Consider the following 17,907-nt stretch of genomic DNA (forward strand, 5'->3'; position numbering starts at 1 on the left):
TTCTTTTCTCCAGTTCTGATGGAACTAATAATAAAACTAATCGAGTGCATTCAGACAATACAGATAAACATTATGCAGACTGCTCTGAGCATGTCCAATGATGACGTCAAGTAATACAATGGAGAGAATGTAAAACGTATCCATTTCTTCCAGAAAAGTCATCAATAATTTCTATATGATGTAGTTTAGCATTCTTTAATGCTTTAACGATAGAAATAAGTATTTTCAATACCGTAATGACATTATTTTCGGCGACCTGCAAGTTATTCCGTTCGCGCTTGCGCAAATGAGCTGATGGAACGGATCGTGCTACCGGTACTGATCGGGTAGTGACACTTCACTTTGCATCGCATCCGGTCTGTTTCCTCCTTAACACCACTCTCTCCTGAGAGGGAGAGCTGTCCGTCTCTACCGGGTAAACAGAGTAGTTGGACAACACTGCCCTGTTTCTGACATAAGGCCAAAATAAACGTAACTTTCATATTGAATTAACTTACTAGGTTCATTGTTGCTAGCATGTACTCTGAGCGCAGGCTGCCTTACATGAATGCACTTCTTGTTTAGACATTACAGTCAGGCAGTCTTGTAGACAGCTCAGGGATCCGATCAGGTAGTGACATAGTGTGCCATAATGCTCCGAATATCCACTGAGCGGAGGAGCGGCTTTGTTGCTTATCAAAGCTATACTTACACATTTTAACAGTTTTTGTGCACATTGTTTACATAAAATCGGTCAGTAAGCACAACTGTCATCATACATAAGGTGCACTGGATTATGAGGCGCACCATCAATTTTTGAGAAAATTGAGAAAAATTTTTAAGTGTGCCTTATTGTCCGAAAAATACGGTAATAGCCACACAATTATGTATATACCAACATGTGTGCGGGTGAGTATTTAAATATTTAGGTACTTTGAACTACTTTACAACAAATCCATGAGATTCTATCAAAGTGTCAAAGCTTATTCACATTTTCCTTTCAAAAGCTTTTTAATGCTCTGCCTATCTTTTAATGCATCAAACGTTTGGACTAAATTATTGTTACCAGCAACTTTTGACAGTATGTTACAAAAAGATATTTTAATTTTTTTCTTTAATTATCATTTTATATTGTGTAACTGACAGTCCTAAAATTATTTTGCAATGCACTCCATTATGAAATACAGAAATTACTTTTTAAACAAAAAATCAAAGCAAATGTGAAGATAACTTAGTACCATGGATGAATTCTACCAAACTTCACTGGTATTCTGGACAAGACCTTTGTCATACTCACTGTCAACATGTCGTCACACTTCATATCTGGAAGTTCTCCATCTTCACTTTTGTTGTAAAACTTTCTGAAGAAATTGAAGGCAACCACTGTGTAGAGGTACACCACCACTGCTAACAGGCCAACCGTCAGCACCAGCTAGAAGGCAAGGAAGATAAAAACACTTTATTGATGCCCAGCAGGGTCATAACATTGTTAACTCTAAATTGTCAATACTTGGATTTGGTGAATCCCATTTGCTGATCCAGTCTAAATAACATGTACCATCTGGACAGAATTCCTGGATCTGTGCACAAACCCATCCATCCATCTCCTCATTAGTATAGTGGTGAGTATCCCCGTCGGTCATGTGGGAGACCAGGGTCTGTTTCCCTGACGGGGGAGTGGTGGCCTAGTCATTAGAGCATTGTGCTTGTGTCCCGGAGTTTCAGGGTTCAACACAAAGTGCCGCTCTGGCTCCATTAGCGAGACTCTTAACCCCACTGCTCCCCAAGGGTATGGGTTAATTTAATTGGAATATATGTTGCAATGCCAATAAATGTTATTATTATCCATCCATCCCCAATTATCTGTACAGGGGGGCTGGGCAGGATACAACTTGGGGGGTCTCCCTTTCTTGTTGCTGGGCAGCATTGTTTCTAGGCCAAGGGCCAGGGGGATTTGCCAACTGGTTTGGCAGGGTGGGATTTGGTGTTGAATCAGACGTAAGCGACGTAGAAGCAGAAGTGCCACAGCTTCTACCTCCGGAGTTAACGGAGTTATTTAAAAGTGACACAGAGGATGAAGATTTCACTGGATTTTAGTTATTTGGAGTGACACGGGCGCTTTGGTTAACTTCTTTGCATGTTATTTATGCTATAGTTATGTGAATAGCTTTTAATATGTTATGTTAACATACCAGGCACGTTCACAGTTGTCATTGTGTCTTTATTATGCATTTTATGGCTTGTGCGACTTGTACTCCGGAGCGACTTATAGTCTGGAAAATACGGTAATTCTATTTTTTTAATTAAATTTTTGTTATAGTCTTGGTACAGTCTTGGTAAAGACACTGACAGAAGGTCTGGCTCTCCACCAGGGATCTTCCACTAAGGGTAGAGAGCAAGAGGCTAGCTCCCCGGGTTGTCGGCCCGTTCCTGGTTGCTAAGGTGGTAAACCCGGTGGCCATCCGTCTACAATTACCTCGTACGATGATAGTTCACCCCACCTTTCATGTATCCCTGATTACACCTGTCAAGGTGTCAAGATTCACACCCTCCTCCAGACCCCCCCCCCCCCCCCCACCCCCCCCCCCCCCGACTACTCAATGGTAATCCCGTCTTCACGGTTAGGCGCATTATCAGGTCCAGAAGAAGGGGCAGAGGCGTTTAGTACCTCGTAGACTGGGAGGGTTATGGACCGGAGGAACGTTCCTGGATTCCTTCTAGGTACATCATCGACAAGAACCTTATTAGGAACTTCCACAGAACCCATCCCGACCAGCCCAGAAGGGCGTCTGGAATCCGCCCTTGAGGGGGAGGTTCTGCCATAGTCTTGGCACAGACACTTAGTCTTCATCTCACACACCACATCTCCGCCCTAGTTTCATTATCACTCATCTGACCCACCTGCTCCCACCACTATATAACTAGCCTTCACGTCTGAGGAGATTGCCAGATTGTCTCGTGCCTACTTCGTGTGACTAATCCAGCCCTTTTTCTCGTGTGCCTACCTGTTTATCGACCTGTTTTTTGCCTTAGGACCTCTGAACCAGCCTGACCCCTGTCTAACCTGGATTGCCTTCCCGATTTACCGACCTGTTCTGTCTCTGACCTCCGAACCAGCCTTACCCCTGTTTTTGTCTTGGACTGCCCTTCTGGACCTCCGACCTGCTCTGTCCCTGGACCCTGATCTTGCCCAACCCCTGCTAGATATTGGACTGTCTGTCTCTGATCTACGACCCTGACGGCTGCTCTGTTGAGCGCCGGAGTCCTTGTGTGAATAAAAATCTTTCTTCGAACACCACTAACATTGTTTCGGCTGTCTTCTGGGTCCTCCGTTTTCAGATCGTTACAATTCTATTTATATAGCACCAGGTTTCTAGGAACTTTACAAAGAAGTACAGAGAGAAGTAAGGAGAGAGCCTGAAAAGTGCCTGATCATTATAACCTGTTTTCGGCAAAAGGAACAATATAGCAAGATAAAGTTCTATAAATAGCACACTTACTATCACTTACTGTTACTAAAGCCATGCTTATTGCCTATTTTACAGTGTATGGTGAAAGTATTTGCCCCCCTTGAACTTTTAGACCTTTTGCCACATTTCAAACTGCAAAATTGAATTTTTTTGTGAAGAATCAACAAGTTTGTCACAATCATGAAGTGGAGAGAAACTTATTGGATATTTAAAACTTTTTTAACAAATAAAAAACTGAAGAAATTGGGCATGCAATTATTCAGCCCCCTTGAGTTAATACTTTGTAGTGCAACCTTTTGTGATTACAGCAGCAAAACGCTTGGGGTATGTCGCTATCAGATTTGGACGTCGAAAGACTGAAATTTGCCCATTCCTCCTTGCAAAACAGCTCGAGCTCAATGAGGTTGGATGGAGACTGTTTGTGAACAGCAGTTTTCAGTTCTTTCCACAGATTCTCGATTGGATTCAAGTCTGGATTTTGACTTGGCCATTCGAACACCTGGATATGTTGATTTGTGAACCATTCCATTGTATATTTTGCTTTATGTTTTGGATCATTGTCTTGTTGGAAGATAAATCTCCGTCCCAGTCTCAGGTCTTTTACAGACTCCAACAGGTTTTCTTCCAGAATGGTCCTGTATTTGGCTCCATCCATCTTCCAATCAACTTTAACCATCTTCCCTGTCCCTGCTGAAGAAAAGCAGGCCCAAACCATGATGCTGCCACCATATTTGACAGGGGATGAGCTGTGTTGCTCTTATGCCAAACATAACACTTTGAATTGTTGCCAAAAAGTTTGATTTTGGTTTCAAAGTTTGTCTTTGGTTTCGACCAGAGCACCTTCTACCACATGTTTGGTGTGTCTCCCAGGTGGCAAACTTTAAACAAGCTTTTTATGGATATCGTTAAGAAATGGCTTTCTTCTTGCCACTCTTCCATAAAGGCCAGATTTGTGTGGTATACGACTGATTGTTGTCCTATGGACAGAGTCTCCCACCTCAGCTGTATATATATATATATATATATATATATATATATATATATATACACACACATATGTATTGACATATATTCATTTGGTGATAGCAGCAGAAGTCACCTCTTTCAGGATTATTACACAGGTTATAGCACAGTGTATTAAATAGATTATTGCACATTAGTTATGGTTACAAGTATAGTCCAGTATTATATACATATACATATACATACATATATATATATATATATATATATATATATATATATATATATATATATATATATATATATATATATATATATATATATATATACACACACACACACACATGACTTAATAGCAGCAGAAGTCACTTTTTTATTTGTTAAAAAAGTCTGAAATATCCAATAAATTTCGTTCCAGTTCATGACTGTGCCCCACTTTTTTGATTCTTCACAAAACATTTATAGTTTTATACCTTTATGTTTTAAGCCTGAAATGTGGCAAAAGGTCGAAAAGTTCAAAGAGGCCAAATACTTTCGCAAAGGCACTAAATGCAAAGGAACAGAAGATGCAGTTTAAGCTTCACACTCAATGTGACCTAAGCCATGCTTATTACCTAATATAATTGTAAAAACCGAAAACAGTTACATCAACATTTCGTCTGCAATGCAAATTGTAGTTGACAATAAAATTGATTGATTGATTGATTGAACTGAAAGATTCAGTGAACAAATCTTGTGAGCAAATCATTTTAATGTAATGATTCTAGTGATTCAGTTCACTCAAGAGCACCGCCATTCCCATCACTAGTGCTCTCACACGCAAGTGAACACACTTACTCCCGCCAGCAGACAGAGAGCGTCACAAGGAGGAGTAACTCTCCTACTCCCGGTACAAGCGTACAAAATAGCCCAAGTGCTTCCTGCCCTGCTCCTGACACTCAGCAATACAATAGGATTAAAGTTTGAAAGGTGGAGTGGGACAGAATAAATCTGACAGAAAGGATAAAGATGGAGACAGAAAGATTAATAAACATAGTAAAAGAAAGATGGAGAGACAGAAAAACAAGATAAAGAAATAAGAAGAGGTAAATAAATACATAAAATACAATACACAGCAGATGAATAAAGATTTTTCCCCCCTTAACAGTTAGTTCTGTCGCCCCTCAAAAGACAACATTCCAAGGACAAAAACAAATGCGGTAAGCTTGAAATACCATGACATGACACGTGAAAAAAAGAAGGTAAAGAAAATACCAGTTTACTTCTCAATGTGAATTATATTCCTTTGTTAATACATTTGCTAAAAGCAAAGGGTTGTATTTCCTAATTTTTGTGTGATATAATCCTTGTGGAATTAAAAATACATTCACTATTAAACTTTTTACAAATCATCCCCAGGGCTGCCAAGGGTAGAAAGTGCTTTAATTACATTATTTTCCTTTCTTTTACTGACATTCTATTTTCATGAAAGGTTTGAATCCTTTAAGAGGAAACTAAAAAATAATAGAAATTTACCTGAATCAAAAATTATCACAAAGTTAGAAATTATATTTAAAAAACAAATCAAAGAATTATATAATTAATGACTACAACAATGTGTGTTATAATTTGTAATAATACAGATGTTGCACACACAAACACAGAGCTTGCTTACCTGTTTGCCATTATGTGTGACTGATGAGAGGATGGTACGCAGCGTCTTAAAACCCATAGCAATGTCCAGCAGATGAGCAGCAAAGAAGAAATTATTATAGTGACCCAGGATGGACATGGTCATATACCAGGCCAGATACAAGAAGGACTGCAGTGAGGGGACAAGACATCAGTTAGAGATTGATGCAGGAACATCACTTAGTTTCTGCAACAGTATTTAAAAGTCTACTAAAACAAAAAGTCAGTTTTATCATATTCTATAAAATGGGGTCTTCTGTTATACTCTGTTGAAATTCTGACTGCACAGAGAAAAGATGGCGCAGGCTGTAAACTTTAAGCTAAAGTTTCCTGTCACAACTTTGTGTACCAATGTCTCAGTATGTTTCTCTCCTGGATGGAGCTACTAAAGGAGCTGCTGCCATCAATTCTACGTGGGTTGGCCCTGAAAAAAACTGCTCCTGAAACACTCGTTGGTGAGACGAGCCATGCAGTGCGGGGCCAATACAAGCCAGTAGAAGTTGGCCTAAAGTGAACAACTCGAAACAAGTGGCAGTAACTGTTACATGCTTGTTGAGGAGGGGGGATTGCTGCAAAGTCTCCTTGAGTACATGTATTGTTTTACAATTAGGAATTAATTGAAATGTGTCTATGGGGTAAGATAGCTTTCTAAATAGATTTGTACATAAAAGGATAGTTGTGTCCATATTAGTCAGAAGTTGTGCATAACAAACATTTGTAAACTCATAATAATTTAAATCACATTCAAAAGATACAACATACGGTTTAAATAGTTACAACTTCAATAACTAATAAATACAAATTTCAAGTTTAAATTTGTGCTTTACTCTTTATGAACACAAACAGCAGCGGCTGCTTGAGAATACGGATTTTTTCTTTGAGAATACGAATTCACAACAGTGGTCTGACGTCACGGTTTCCAAGGCTGGTTAATGGAGCACAGAGTGCGAAGATAGGAGCCGCGCATGCGTTCTTCAGACTGACCGTCTCAGAATGCACCGCGGCCGCAGCTTGATTCCAGACAGCGCAGAGTGTCTGATCCATACTCCATTCTGGAAGGTGGCGGTAATGCACCTATAAGTTGTTTTCCAACCGCCAGTAAAAACAAGAGAAGAAGAAGAAGAAAGAAGAAGAAGAAGAAGAAGAAGAAGAAGAAGACAGCGCAGAGATCACAGTGGTAAGTTGAACACTCCATTTTCTGCTGCTGTTGTTCTTCAAAAGTACGTTTTCAGATTGTTTTGAGGCGAGAACATTATACTTTTAAGCTTCCCAATTTACAGAGTTGGTGCGTAATTTAAAAAAAGAGTCTGATTTATTTGTTTTCTGTTTATCAGACTGACGCGTGTTGCTTTATTAACTCAATAATTGCTGGAATAAATTGTAAATGTCTCCCAAGGATGACAGCATCATATAAAATAGGGCTGGACGATAATTTAATAACAATATATATCAGTCGAAAGACGTGTGGCACAATAAGGGGAAAAAGGATCGATAAAAGTTGGTTATACAGACAGTTTTCCTTTCTTCCTTTTAACTTGATGCTGCAGTCACTGCTTCCTCTCAACCAATCGTAATCGCGGACCCAGGCACGCCGTCACAAAGCGCCGCCCTCTCAAACCACAACACAGAGCATGTGAATATGTCGCAGCAAGGAGCGGCGGAGGAAACGGTCCCAAAACGGGGTTTTACTTGTTCGCCAGTCTGACAGAAATAAACCACAATGATTTGTAAAACTTGCAAGGAACCGGTAAAAACAAAGTCTGGTAACGCAACCAACTTGTTTCATCACGTAAGCCGCTCACTACCGCAGCAGCGCGAGCTGTTTTAGCCCCGCGCGGCTCCGCGTCATCTTCTTAGGAATCTTCTGGAAGTTCTTCCAAAACAAAGCAGGTATAGCAGCTAAACTGGGCTCCTTCTTTGTGATAAAATGACAAAGCGTCCAAGCAGTATAAGGACATCACGCATGCAGTAACATGCTTCATAGTGATGGACATGAAAAACCTGGCTTCAAACTCGCCACTCTTGATCCGCGATATAAAGTTCTGGTACGCAAGTTTTTCTCTAACAGCGCTGGTCACTTTAGTTTATTCTTTGTCAGTATTTAATAACATCACCCAGGTCTCTTAAGTTTAGTTATTTTTCTTTTAAAAAAATCAGTTATGGTTAAAAATGTTGGGTAAATAAGAATTTATTTGGGATTGAGTGTTTGTGTGTGATATATTAAAATTAAGTCATTTAGCAATATTATAAGAGCCAGGTTTTAAATCTTTTTGATAATTATCTATCCATCAATATGTATTTTTTTTATCAATATGCTTTTTTCTATATCGTCCAGCCCTAATATAAAATCTATAAATAAATAAATTCTTTAAATGTTTTTCCTAAGTGAGTTTCCTCTGAGTGAGGACACGAAAAATTGAGAAGAGAAAGTGGGAAAGAAAACAATAGTAACAATATATGAAAAAAAAAACTGATATTTATTTTAGACAAATGTTTTAACTTTGGAACAGAATGAAGGTGTAACATATTCAACAAATTAAGTTACTAACATGGTTTAAAACAAAGAAATAACTTCTATTAACATCTTATACAAATAGACAACACCTACAAACATACAATTAAAAATAGTTGGAATGGAAATTAATTCACTGATTATTTTATGTATTTTTACAGGTGGTGAACAAAATGAAATGAAGCAGCATGTGAACATGACTCCAACTGATCTACATTAGGTCAGGTGTAGTCAGGTTCACTTAAACATGCAGCCAGCTGGAGCAGCTCCCTGTCTTCAGCCGCCGGATGGTCGTCCTCCTCTGGGTCAACCTCCTCATCTAGCTGGTTACCTGCCTCTATACTAATATTGTGGAGGATGCAGCAGGCGGTGATTACTTTTGGGGCAAACGTCAGGCGGACCTCCAGCGCCCTTAAGAAGATGGAACGCCACCGTGTCTTCAGACCACCAAAGGCACGCTCAATGATGTTTATCAGCCTTGGCGTGGTTCCTGTTGTAGCGTTCCTCCACTAGACCTGTACCAAATATAAAATAACTTGTAATTTATGTAATATGCTGATATGTCTTAACCTTCTATCCAATTAATATAATCTATGTATCAATTGTGTGTCATTGCTGGCTCTATTTAAGGACAAGAAGGTAAGAGATCTTACTGGCAAGCTGTTTCCCTATAGGATGCGCCGCAGGCCAGCCAGCAGAGGGTCACCAGCACCTTTATCTCCTGTGGCCATCCATGGACCTTCTGGATGGGCAGCAGCTGAAGGAGGAGGAAGATGGTGGCCCTGTTTAGCTAGAAGGCTGGTTTCAGGTCCCCTTCATTAAAAAATATTTGGAGGACTGGCACAGAGGTGTTTATCCTCACATATTTTGTTTCTGTTTCTTCCTGTAAATAAAAAATGCCAAATGTTACCATAATTGATTTTTTAATTCTCACCTTTTCACACCATAAAACTATATGTGGTTAACATGCAGATTATTATAGTTCTCAAGAAAGAAAGGGTCAAATGTATAGTAGTAAATGTAACAAATGGCTTCCCTTCTCTGGTATTTCTACCATTTCACTGAAAGAATGAACTGAACTAACTGCACATAATTTATAGATTAATCACTGTAAAGGTGGACAGACAGACATAACTTTTCCTTAATGAACAATGCTGTGAAGGTTAGACAAAGTAGCTTAACTCTACTCCCTCTACTGTTACTAATATATAAAAATTATGTTTTCATTTTAATTATTTACAGATAAATAGTCACAATTTCAACATGATCACATGTTTAATACCATCCTCAATGTTGTTTTTTTAAAGATAAAAGTAGGAAATAGGCTGTCAATCTTAAAAAACCTACCAGTTGGCACAGACGCTCAACGTCGGACTTTTTATTAAAATTACGCACTAACTCTGTAACAGGCCACATAGGGAAGCTTAAAAGTATAATGTTCTCGCTTCAAACTACCTGAAAACATACTTTTGAAGAACAGCAGCAGAAAAGGGAATGTTTAACTTACCACTGTGAGCTCTTTTTGCGCTGTCTGGAATCAAGCTGCGGCCGCGGTGCATTCAGAGACGGTCAGTCTGAAGAACGCATGCGCGGCTCCTATCTTCGCACTCTGTGCTCAATTAACCAGCCTTGGAAACCGTGACGTCAGACCACTGTTGTGAATTCGTATTCTCAAAGAAAAAGTCCGTATTCTCAAGCAGCCGCTGCTGTTTGTGTTCATAAAGAGTAAAGCACAAATTTAAACTTGAAATTTGTATTTATTAGTTATTGAAGTTGTAACTATTTAAACCGTATGTTGTATCTTTTGAATGTGATTTAAATTATTATGAGTTTACAAATGTTTGTTATGCACAACTTCTGACTGATATGGACACAACTATCCTTTTATGTATAAATCTATTTAGAAAGCTATCTTACCCCATATGTGTCTTATTACATTTTAAACTGTCTATATTGGAATTATTGACTTTATATTTCAGTATTAAAATAAACCTAATATTGTGAGTCAGCATTAATCTGAAACTAATATATAGTTTATTTCAGGTGGTTTTAAAGGATAGAAGCTCTCTTTTTATAAAGTGTAGCTGATAATTCAGACATGGACATGGTTGCTGAATGGTTTGTGTGCTGGAACACTTACGTTGTCAGTAAATACAACCCCAAGCTTCCAGATCTGGTACTTCACATCAATGGAGTTAAGCCTGTTAGGGGGCAGGGACAAGGTTGGGTGTTCTTCATATGTATAATAAACAATAAATAATTTTCATGTTTTAATAGAACCATGTGAAATCTTCAGACTGGTGCCATTACCTTTGTAATAAATCTGTGAATAAGAATATCTCCTCTACACTATTATATTTATATTAGGAATGTCCTGACCCCACTCCAGGTATCAACTCAGAAGCCAGCTCACACCATTTTGTAGTGATTATTATTAGGAAATATGGAGAAACTTGGCTCCCAATAATTGCTATAAATCTACTGTCTCTCATGATGTCAGCTACTTCCTCAGCAAGACACTTGTGTGCCGCCAGATTTCAACAATTGCAGCCTAATGTCTTGTGCAGAGCCTTAAAACTGCACTCCAGATAGTTCATATAATTGTTTTATGTAATCTGGGTCTTTAGTGTCAAATCTATAGCTTTTTCTTTCCTAATCATGTTGTTAACTGTTAGGGACAAAAACTACGGGTACTGTTTCTGTGTGACCTGTCCTCCTGCTGCACTTATGGGACTTTCCCTTCACCCCCGTCTATCCCACATCACTCTACTCGTTCCGTCCAAGCTCCACTCCCCTGTACCCCTTTTGTTTTTCAACAGACCCGGTAAGGCCTCCAAGTGTTGGTCGATGCCTCCCAAAGTTAGCTTTAAGCCCCGCCTTTTATTTTGCGCCATGCTGCTATTAAGCATTACTGTGTGGCATTAACTCAAAATAAATATGTGAGTAATGGCAGAATAAAAACGAAAAAGAAATTGTAATAAATAAAAGAAATTGTTCACGAATGAGGGGAAGATGGAGCGGGAGATCGACAGGCGGATTGGTGCAGCGTCTGCTGTGAAGCGGGCGCTGTACCGATCCGTTGTGGTGAAGAGAGAGCTGAGCCAAAAGGCGAAGCTCTCGATTTACCGGTCGATCTACGTTCCTACCCTCATCTATGGTCACGAGCTTTGGGTCGTGACCGAAAGAACGAGATCCCGGATACAAGCGGCTGAAATGAGTTTTCTCCGTAGTGTGTCTGGGCTCTCCCTTAGAGATAGGGTGAGGAGCTCAGTCATCCGGGGAGGACTCAGAGTAGAGCCGCTGCTCCTCCACGTCGAGAGGAGCCAGTTGAGGTGGCTCGGGCATCTGGTCAGGATGCCTCCTGGACGCCTCCCTGGAGAGGTGTTCCGGGCACGTCCCACCGGGAGGAGGCCCAGGGGAAGACCCAGGACACGCTGGAGGGACTATGTCTCCCGGCTGGCCTGGGAACGCCTTGGGATTCCTCCTGAGGAGCTGGCCCAAGTGGCTGGGGAGAGGGACGTCTGGGCCTCCCTACTGAAGCTGCTGCCCCCGCGACCCGACCCCGGATAAGCGGAAGACAACGGACGGACGGACGGTATCAGTTAAACAATTAAGACAACCTGCAAGAATGATTTGAATTTTGCAAGAATAAAACAATCCACCAATTTTATAATGACTGGTTAGTATAAGAGATAAAATAGTTATGTAATATTATAATGACCTCAATATGTTCCTGGCTGCAGTCAGTAAGACTTATTTTTAAATCAAATGAATCACAATCAGTACAATGGCAAAGTAAACCTTCCTCTTTAAAGAAATGTAGAAAATGTCATTGGCAGAACCTAAAACTTAGGGTGCATTGGTTCACTGTAAGGAGGAAAAGCTTGAACATTAGCTTAACCCATGATCTTCCTCCACTTAAACTAACATGCATATATAACCACACACACATTGTTCAATTAAGACATAAACACAAACACATACTTACACTGCTGCCAGTGAACTGTCTTTCCTCGGTTTTCTTTTTTTGTGAGAATCACTAAAATCCAAAGCAGCTTTGTCCAACCCCAGCAACTCACTAATGCGGTCATGACCGTAAAACTCCCCATATTTATCCATCACCTGAAGAAGATTAAGGGTTCATGAAAAAAATGTCTTGTGTTCATTCAGATAAAATTCACATCTCATGAACACTTCTGCCTACCTTCCTCTTCACAAACTTATCCCAGTAGTTGTTTGGAAAAGATCTGAAAGCACACATTTTTATTAAGGAAGAGAAAAAAAAACTGTAACTTGTAAAATAAATTAAATATCTATCTATCTATCTATCTATCTATCTATCTATCTATCTATCTATCTATCTATCTATCTATCTATCTATCTATCCATCTATCTAGAGGATTTGTGGCCCCAATATCAGTATCATAACTTTCTAACAAAATTTTATTGGTAAAGGAATCGTTTTTTTTTTTTTTTTACAATATTACTCAATGAACAACAATCCTGTCCCACTGATTATTCTGAACATAGAGCTCCACAGTTACATCTGGTGAAGCCTCACCCCACCGGCCCCAAATGCAGAGTAGCCACAGTACACACACACACACACACACACACACATACATATATATATATATATATATATATATATATATATATATATATATATATATATATATATATACACTCACCGGCCACTTTATTACGTACCCCATGCTAGTAACAGGTTGGACCCCCTTTTGCCTTCAGAACTGCTTTAATTCTTCGTGGCATAGATTCAACAAGGTGCTGGAAGCATTCCTCAGGGAGTTTGGTCCATATTGACATGATGGCATCACACAGTTGCCGCAGATTTGTCGGCTGCACATCCATGATGCGAATCTCCCGTTCCACCACATCCCAAAGATGCTCTATTGGATTGAGATCTGGTGACTGTGGAGGCCATTTGAGTACAGCGAACTCATCGTCATGTTCAAGAAACCAGTCTGAGATGATTCCAGCTTTATGACATGGCGCATTATCCTGCTGAAAGTAGCCATCAGAAGTTGGGTACATTGTGGTCATAAAGGGATGGACATGGTCAGCAACAATACTCAGGTAGGCTGTGGCGTTGCAACGATGCTCAATTGGTACCAAGGGGCCCAAAGAGTGCCAAGAAAATATTCCCCACACCATGACACCACCACCACAAGCCTGAACCGTTGATACAAGGCAGGATGGATCCATGCTTTCATGTTGTAGACGCCAAATTCTGACCCTACCATCCGACTGTCGCAGCAGAAATCGAGACTCATCAGAACAGGCAACGTTTTTCCAATCTTCTATTGTCCAATTTCGATGAGCTTAGCTGAAAGGAGTGGCACCCGATGTGGTCTTCTGTTGCTGTAGCCCATCTGCCTCAAAGTTCGACGTACTGTGCGTTCAGAGATGCTCTTCTGCCCACCTTGGTTGTAATGGGTGGTAATTTGAGTCACTGTTGCCCTTCTATCAGCTCGAAGCAGTCTGGCCATTCTCCTCTGACCTCTGGCATCAACAAGGCATTTCTGCCCACAGAACTGCCGCTCACTGGATGTTTTTTCTTTTTCGGACCATTCTCTGTAAACCCTAGAGTTGGTTGTGTGTGAAAATCCCAGTAGATTAGCAGTTTCTGAAATACTCAGACCAGCTCTTCTGGCACCAACAATCATGCCACGTTCAAAGTCACTCAAATCACCTTTCTTCCCCATACTGATGCTCGGTTTGAACTGCAGGAGATTCTCTTGACCATGTCTACATGCCTAAATGCACTGAGTTGCCGCCATGTGATTGGCTGCTTAGAAATTAAGTGTTAACCAGCAGTTGGACAGGTGTACCTAATAAAGTGGCCGGTAAGTGTATATTTATATATATATATATATATATATATATATATATATATATATATATATATATATATATATATATATATATATACTCCTTTGCTCTGTATGTTCTTGTTCAGATCCACTCACTGTGTGTTGATCACAAGTCTGTCCCACTGTCCTTTGATGTCATCCTCAGATGGTTGCTCGGTGATGTAAAGACCATCAAATTCGAGCTTCCTGGCCACCTCTTTCTCACGTTTAAAGATTACTAGCGGAACCTGCATCACCCATACACAAAGCAACACAGGACCATTATACAGACGTGGACAAAATTGTTGATACCTCTCTGTTATTGAAAGAAAACCCCACAATGTTCATTGAAAAAACTCGAAACTGACAACAGTAATAAATAAAAATTTATTGAGAATTAATAAAAATCAGACAGCACTTTTGAACTGTGGTTAAACAGAATCATTAACAAAAACAACTAATGAAACATGATTGGACATTATGCTACCTCTAGAAAAGATTGACCATAGAGCAGGGGTTAAAGCAAAAATAATCAGTTTGACTGTAATTATTTCTAGTCAGCCCATATTTTCTTGGGGCAGTGGACGTCATGCCACATTATATACCACACTTTCTTGTTGTGCAAAGTCAGCTTTAACCAACTCTGTAGTTTTAAAATATCCATTGGAAATTCCTGGATGTTTCCCACCTTTCAGCTTCAGTGCCTTGGCATCATCCTGGACAGCCCTCTCCATCCTCTTCTTCACTTTCCACATCCATAACCCAAGGCGGAAACACCAGCAGCTTTGCACATGCGTTATACATTGAAAACGGAGCAGAGTGGGCTTCCCTCCTCTCTACCATCTTTGCTCTGAGTGCAAGCAGCTGGGCTTAAGCACGGGGCTTTCAGGACGAGACTGCTGTCGTGTGCGTCTCTGTGTGAGAGACAATGCGTCTCTCACTCACAGCAGATTAAGACCATAACTGCAGATTAATTGGTGCTTTCATGTGAAGTCGCTAGTCGCCAATAACACAGAAAAGTGTCACTAGATTTGTCTCTAGTCGTTTTAAAAAAAAAAAAAAACTATTTGCAAGAGGGGTCTGAAAAATCACTAAATATACCGAAGAAGTTGTTCTCAGGGGTTCGAGCCGCTGCACTTTCTGACTTGCTGGCTCGCATAAATCCAGAGAAAACCTTTAACCACCACTACTTTCATTCATGCAATCTGTGACCAATTTGAGACGTTCTTCCAAAAGTTAATATGATGGAATACCGACAAATCTCAGACTGGCAGACATCTGCTTTGCAACGACCCACCCTAGTCTATTTCTGATTGGCTAATGTCCCGGCTCTCCCAGGTGTCATTGGTCGAGCGCAGCTTCAGTTTGAAACCTTGAATAAAAAGTCTAAACGGAACCAAGTGGAAACATTTTTTTGCTCTCATTTTCCAATTGACAGAAATCCATCGCAGCGACGGAGAACTTTAACCCATGCCATAGAGACATGTTAAACTCAGGTGTATTCTCTAATTAGCACTACAGGTGTCTTCAAGCTTGTCACTAGTTAGCCTGCCTATTTAATGAGTTACAAGTACTCACTGTGCTGTTTGGTGATATGGTGTGGGCCACACGGAACATGGATCACAGGAAGTGAGGGAGAGAGACGTAACATTTCTGAATTCATCACAAGTATAAAAACTAACTCCATCGATGAGACAGAAAACAAGCTCAGCTTCTGAGAATAGGGGTGGGCAGCAGCAGGTGATGTAAATCCTATGTCCAGTTATCATGCTTATATAGATCGATCCCACCGATCCTAGAGATTTTTTCAGAACAGCGTCTAGCTTCTTGGTACAGTTTCTTTAGTGAAGTCAGTTTTTCAAGCACTTTGCGTCTCTATCTCTAGCAGCACGCCACTCGAATCAGCAATGTAAACAAAAGCTTTTGCCCCGGAAAATGGCAACTGCATCCCACAACGCATTGCGAAATCACATGCCCTTTTGAGAGGGCATGTGAAACAGCTGGAGCAGTTTGCTCATGCGGAGTGAGAGATAATACCTGTCAACAGGTGCAGAAGTCTCATTGACATAAATTGTTTTGACAGAAGTGATCACCTCAAAAGCTTGCACAACAAAAAATTAAGTTACAGGTACTATAATTTTTGTCCAGGCCTGTTTAATTTTTTTTATTCTGTTCTGCCATGATTCAGAGCAATGTCTGATTTTTATTGGTTAATTTGCAGTATGTTTTTTTTTAATTTATTATTACTTTTGTCATTTTCAAGATCTTTCAATAACTTTTATGGGTTTTTCTTCCATTAACAGAGGGGGTACAAACAATTTTGTCCACATCTGTATTATTTTACCAAATTTTGACTACAAATATTCAATACTGCTGCATTATAAACAACTTAACATGGGCAAACTTGGGCAAACAAGAACAAAACAAGCTCCTCTTTGTAACTGCCGGAATCTTACCTTTAAACAGTAGTATCCAATGATGCAGAAGAAAGAAATCACTGTATGGAGAACAGCCAGGATTCTTAACATGGGCTCCATGTATCCAGTGCTCTCTTCCAGAACAAAACGGACTGAGACTGGCCTCAGGGGCTCTCCCGTCTCATCTGTCACCCTGTCCTTTGATAGCTGAGGTTCTCCAGCCAGTGGATCCCACTGAACACTGCTGTCTGTTTGGCTGTTGGTGTACACTGTGTCCTTCTCTTCCACCAAGGATGAAGAGGTAGAAACCTGAAAGGAACATTTGTTAACTTGCTTTTCACACCAAAACGTCACCACAAAAAACAAAAAAAGGATATTGTTTCCCTTATTCAATAAGATATCCACAGCCAGGACAGCAAGCAATACTTTACAAACAAATAACTGCATCTAACTGCTTCAAACAACAGTTTGGTTAGAAATCTACAACAAGGACAGTTTACATCTAGATACTAAACCCAACAAAATTCATAGTTTTCTAACCCCCAAACCCATGCTTCTACTTGTGTCTGATGTTTGCAGATAATTTAATTTAATCAACTATTCCAAGCCTCTTTAATACAAGCAGCAGTCAAGTTTCTATTGGAAGTGAATGGTGATAACTGGAACAGAAGGTTAAAGATATGTGTGTCTGTGTTCTAAATATTTTTACTCCCATTTGTGGAAAACTAAACTTGTCTGTAGACTTTGGAGTATTTAGAATATAGTAGCTGGTGAGCACAACACTATGTACACCCCCAGTGTTGCTGTTAAAGATGCTTTAAGTTCCTAACATACACAGTTCATGGTTACCTTATAGAAGAGAAGAATAAAATTGATTGCAAATGCAACAAACAGTGCCAACATCCTCATGTTGTAGAAGTTTCTGGCAAAGTAGTTCTGTAGGAATGACAGGAAGACCAAATCAGTTTGTTGAAGTTGTAAATGACATTTCTAAACATGGACTGTACTCATCACCTCATTAA

General features: G+C 39.9%; 1 protein-coding gene across 1 annotated transcript in view; it reads right to left on the reverse strand.

Moving 5' to 3' along the window:
* The window catches only part of ryr2a (ryanodine receptor 2a (cardiac)), a 597,233-nt gene that overhangs the window by 20,044 nt on the left and 559,282 nt on the right, over positions 1-17,907 (reverse strand). The window contains exons 103-110 of the mRNA XM_036142377.1: positions 17,735-17,821; positions 16,925-17,194; positions 14,586-14,716; positions 12,800-12,842; positions 12,584-12,717; positions 10,736-10,796; positions 6,067-6,213; positions 1,277-1,411 (exon numbers count right to left, since the gene is read on the reverse strand). Of these exons, the coding sequence (XP_035998270.1) occupies positions 1,277-1,411; positions 6,067-6,213; positions 10,736-10,796; positions 12,584-12,717; positions 12,800-12,842; positions 14,586-14,716; positions 16,925-17,194; positions 17,735-17,821 (1,008 nt within the window). The remainder of the gene's footprint in view (positions 1-1,276; positions 1,412-6,066; positions 6,214-10,735; positions 10,797-12,583; positions 12,718-12,799; positions 12,843-14,585; positions 14,717-16,924; positions 17,195-17,734; positions 17,822-17,907) is intronic.

Source organism: Fundulus heteroclitus, chromosome 10 (assembly GCF_011125445.2).
Source record: "Fundulus heteroclitus isolate FHET01 chromosome 10, MU-UCD_Fhet_4.1, whole genome shotgun sequence".
Taxonomy (NCBI): domain Eukaryota; kingdom Metazoa; phylum Chordata; class Actinopteri; order Cyprinodontiformes; family Fundulidae; genus Fundulus; species Fundulus heteroclitus.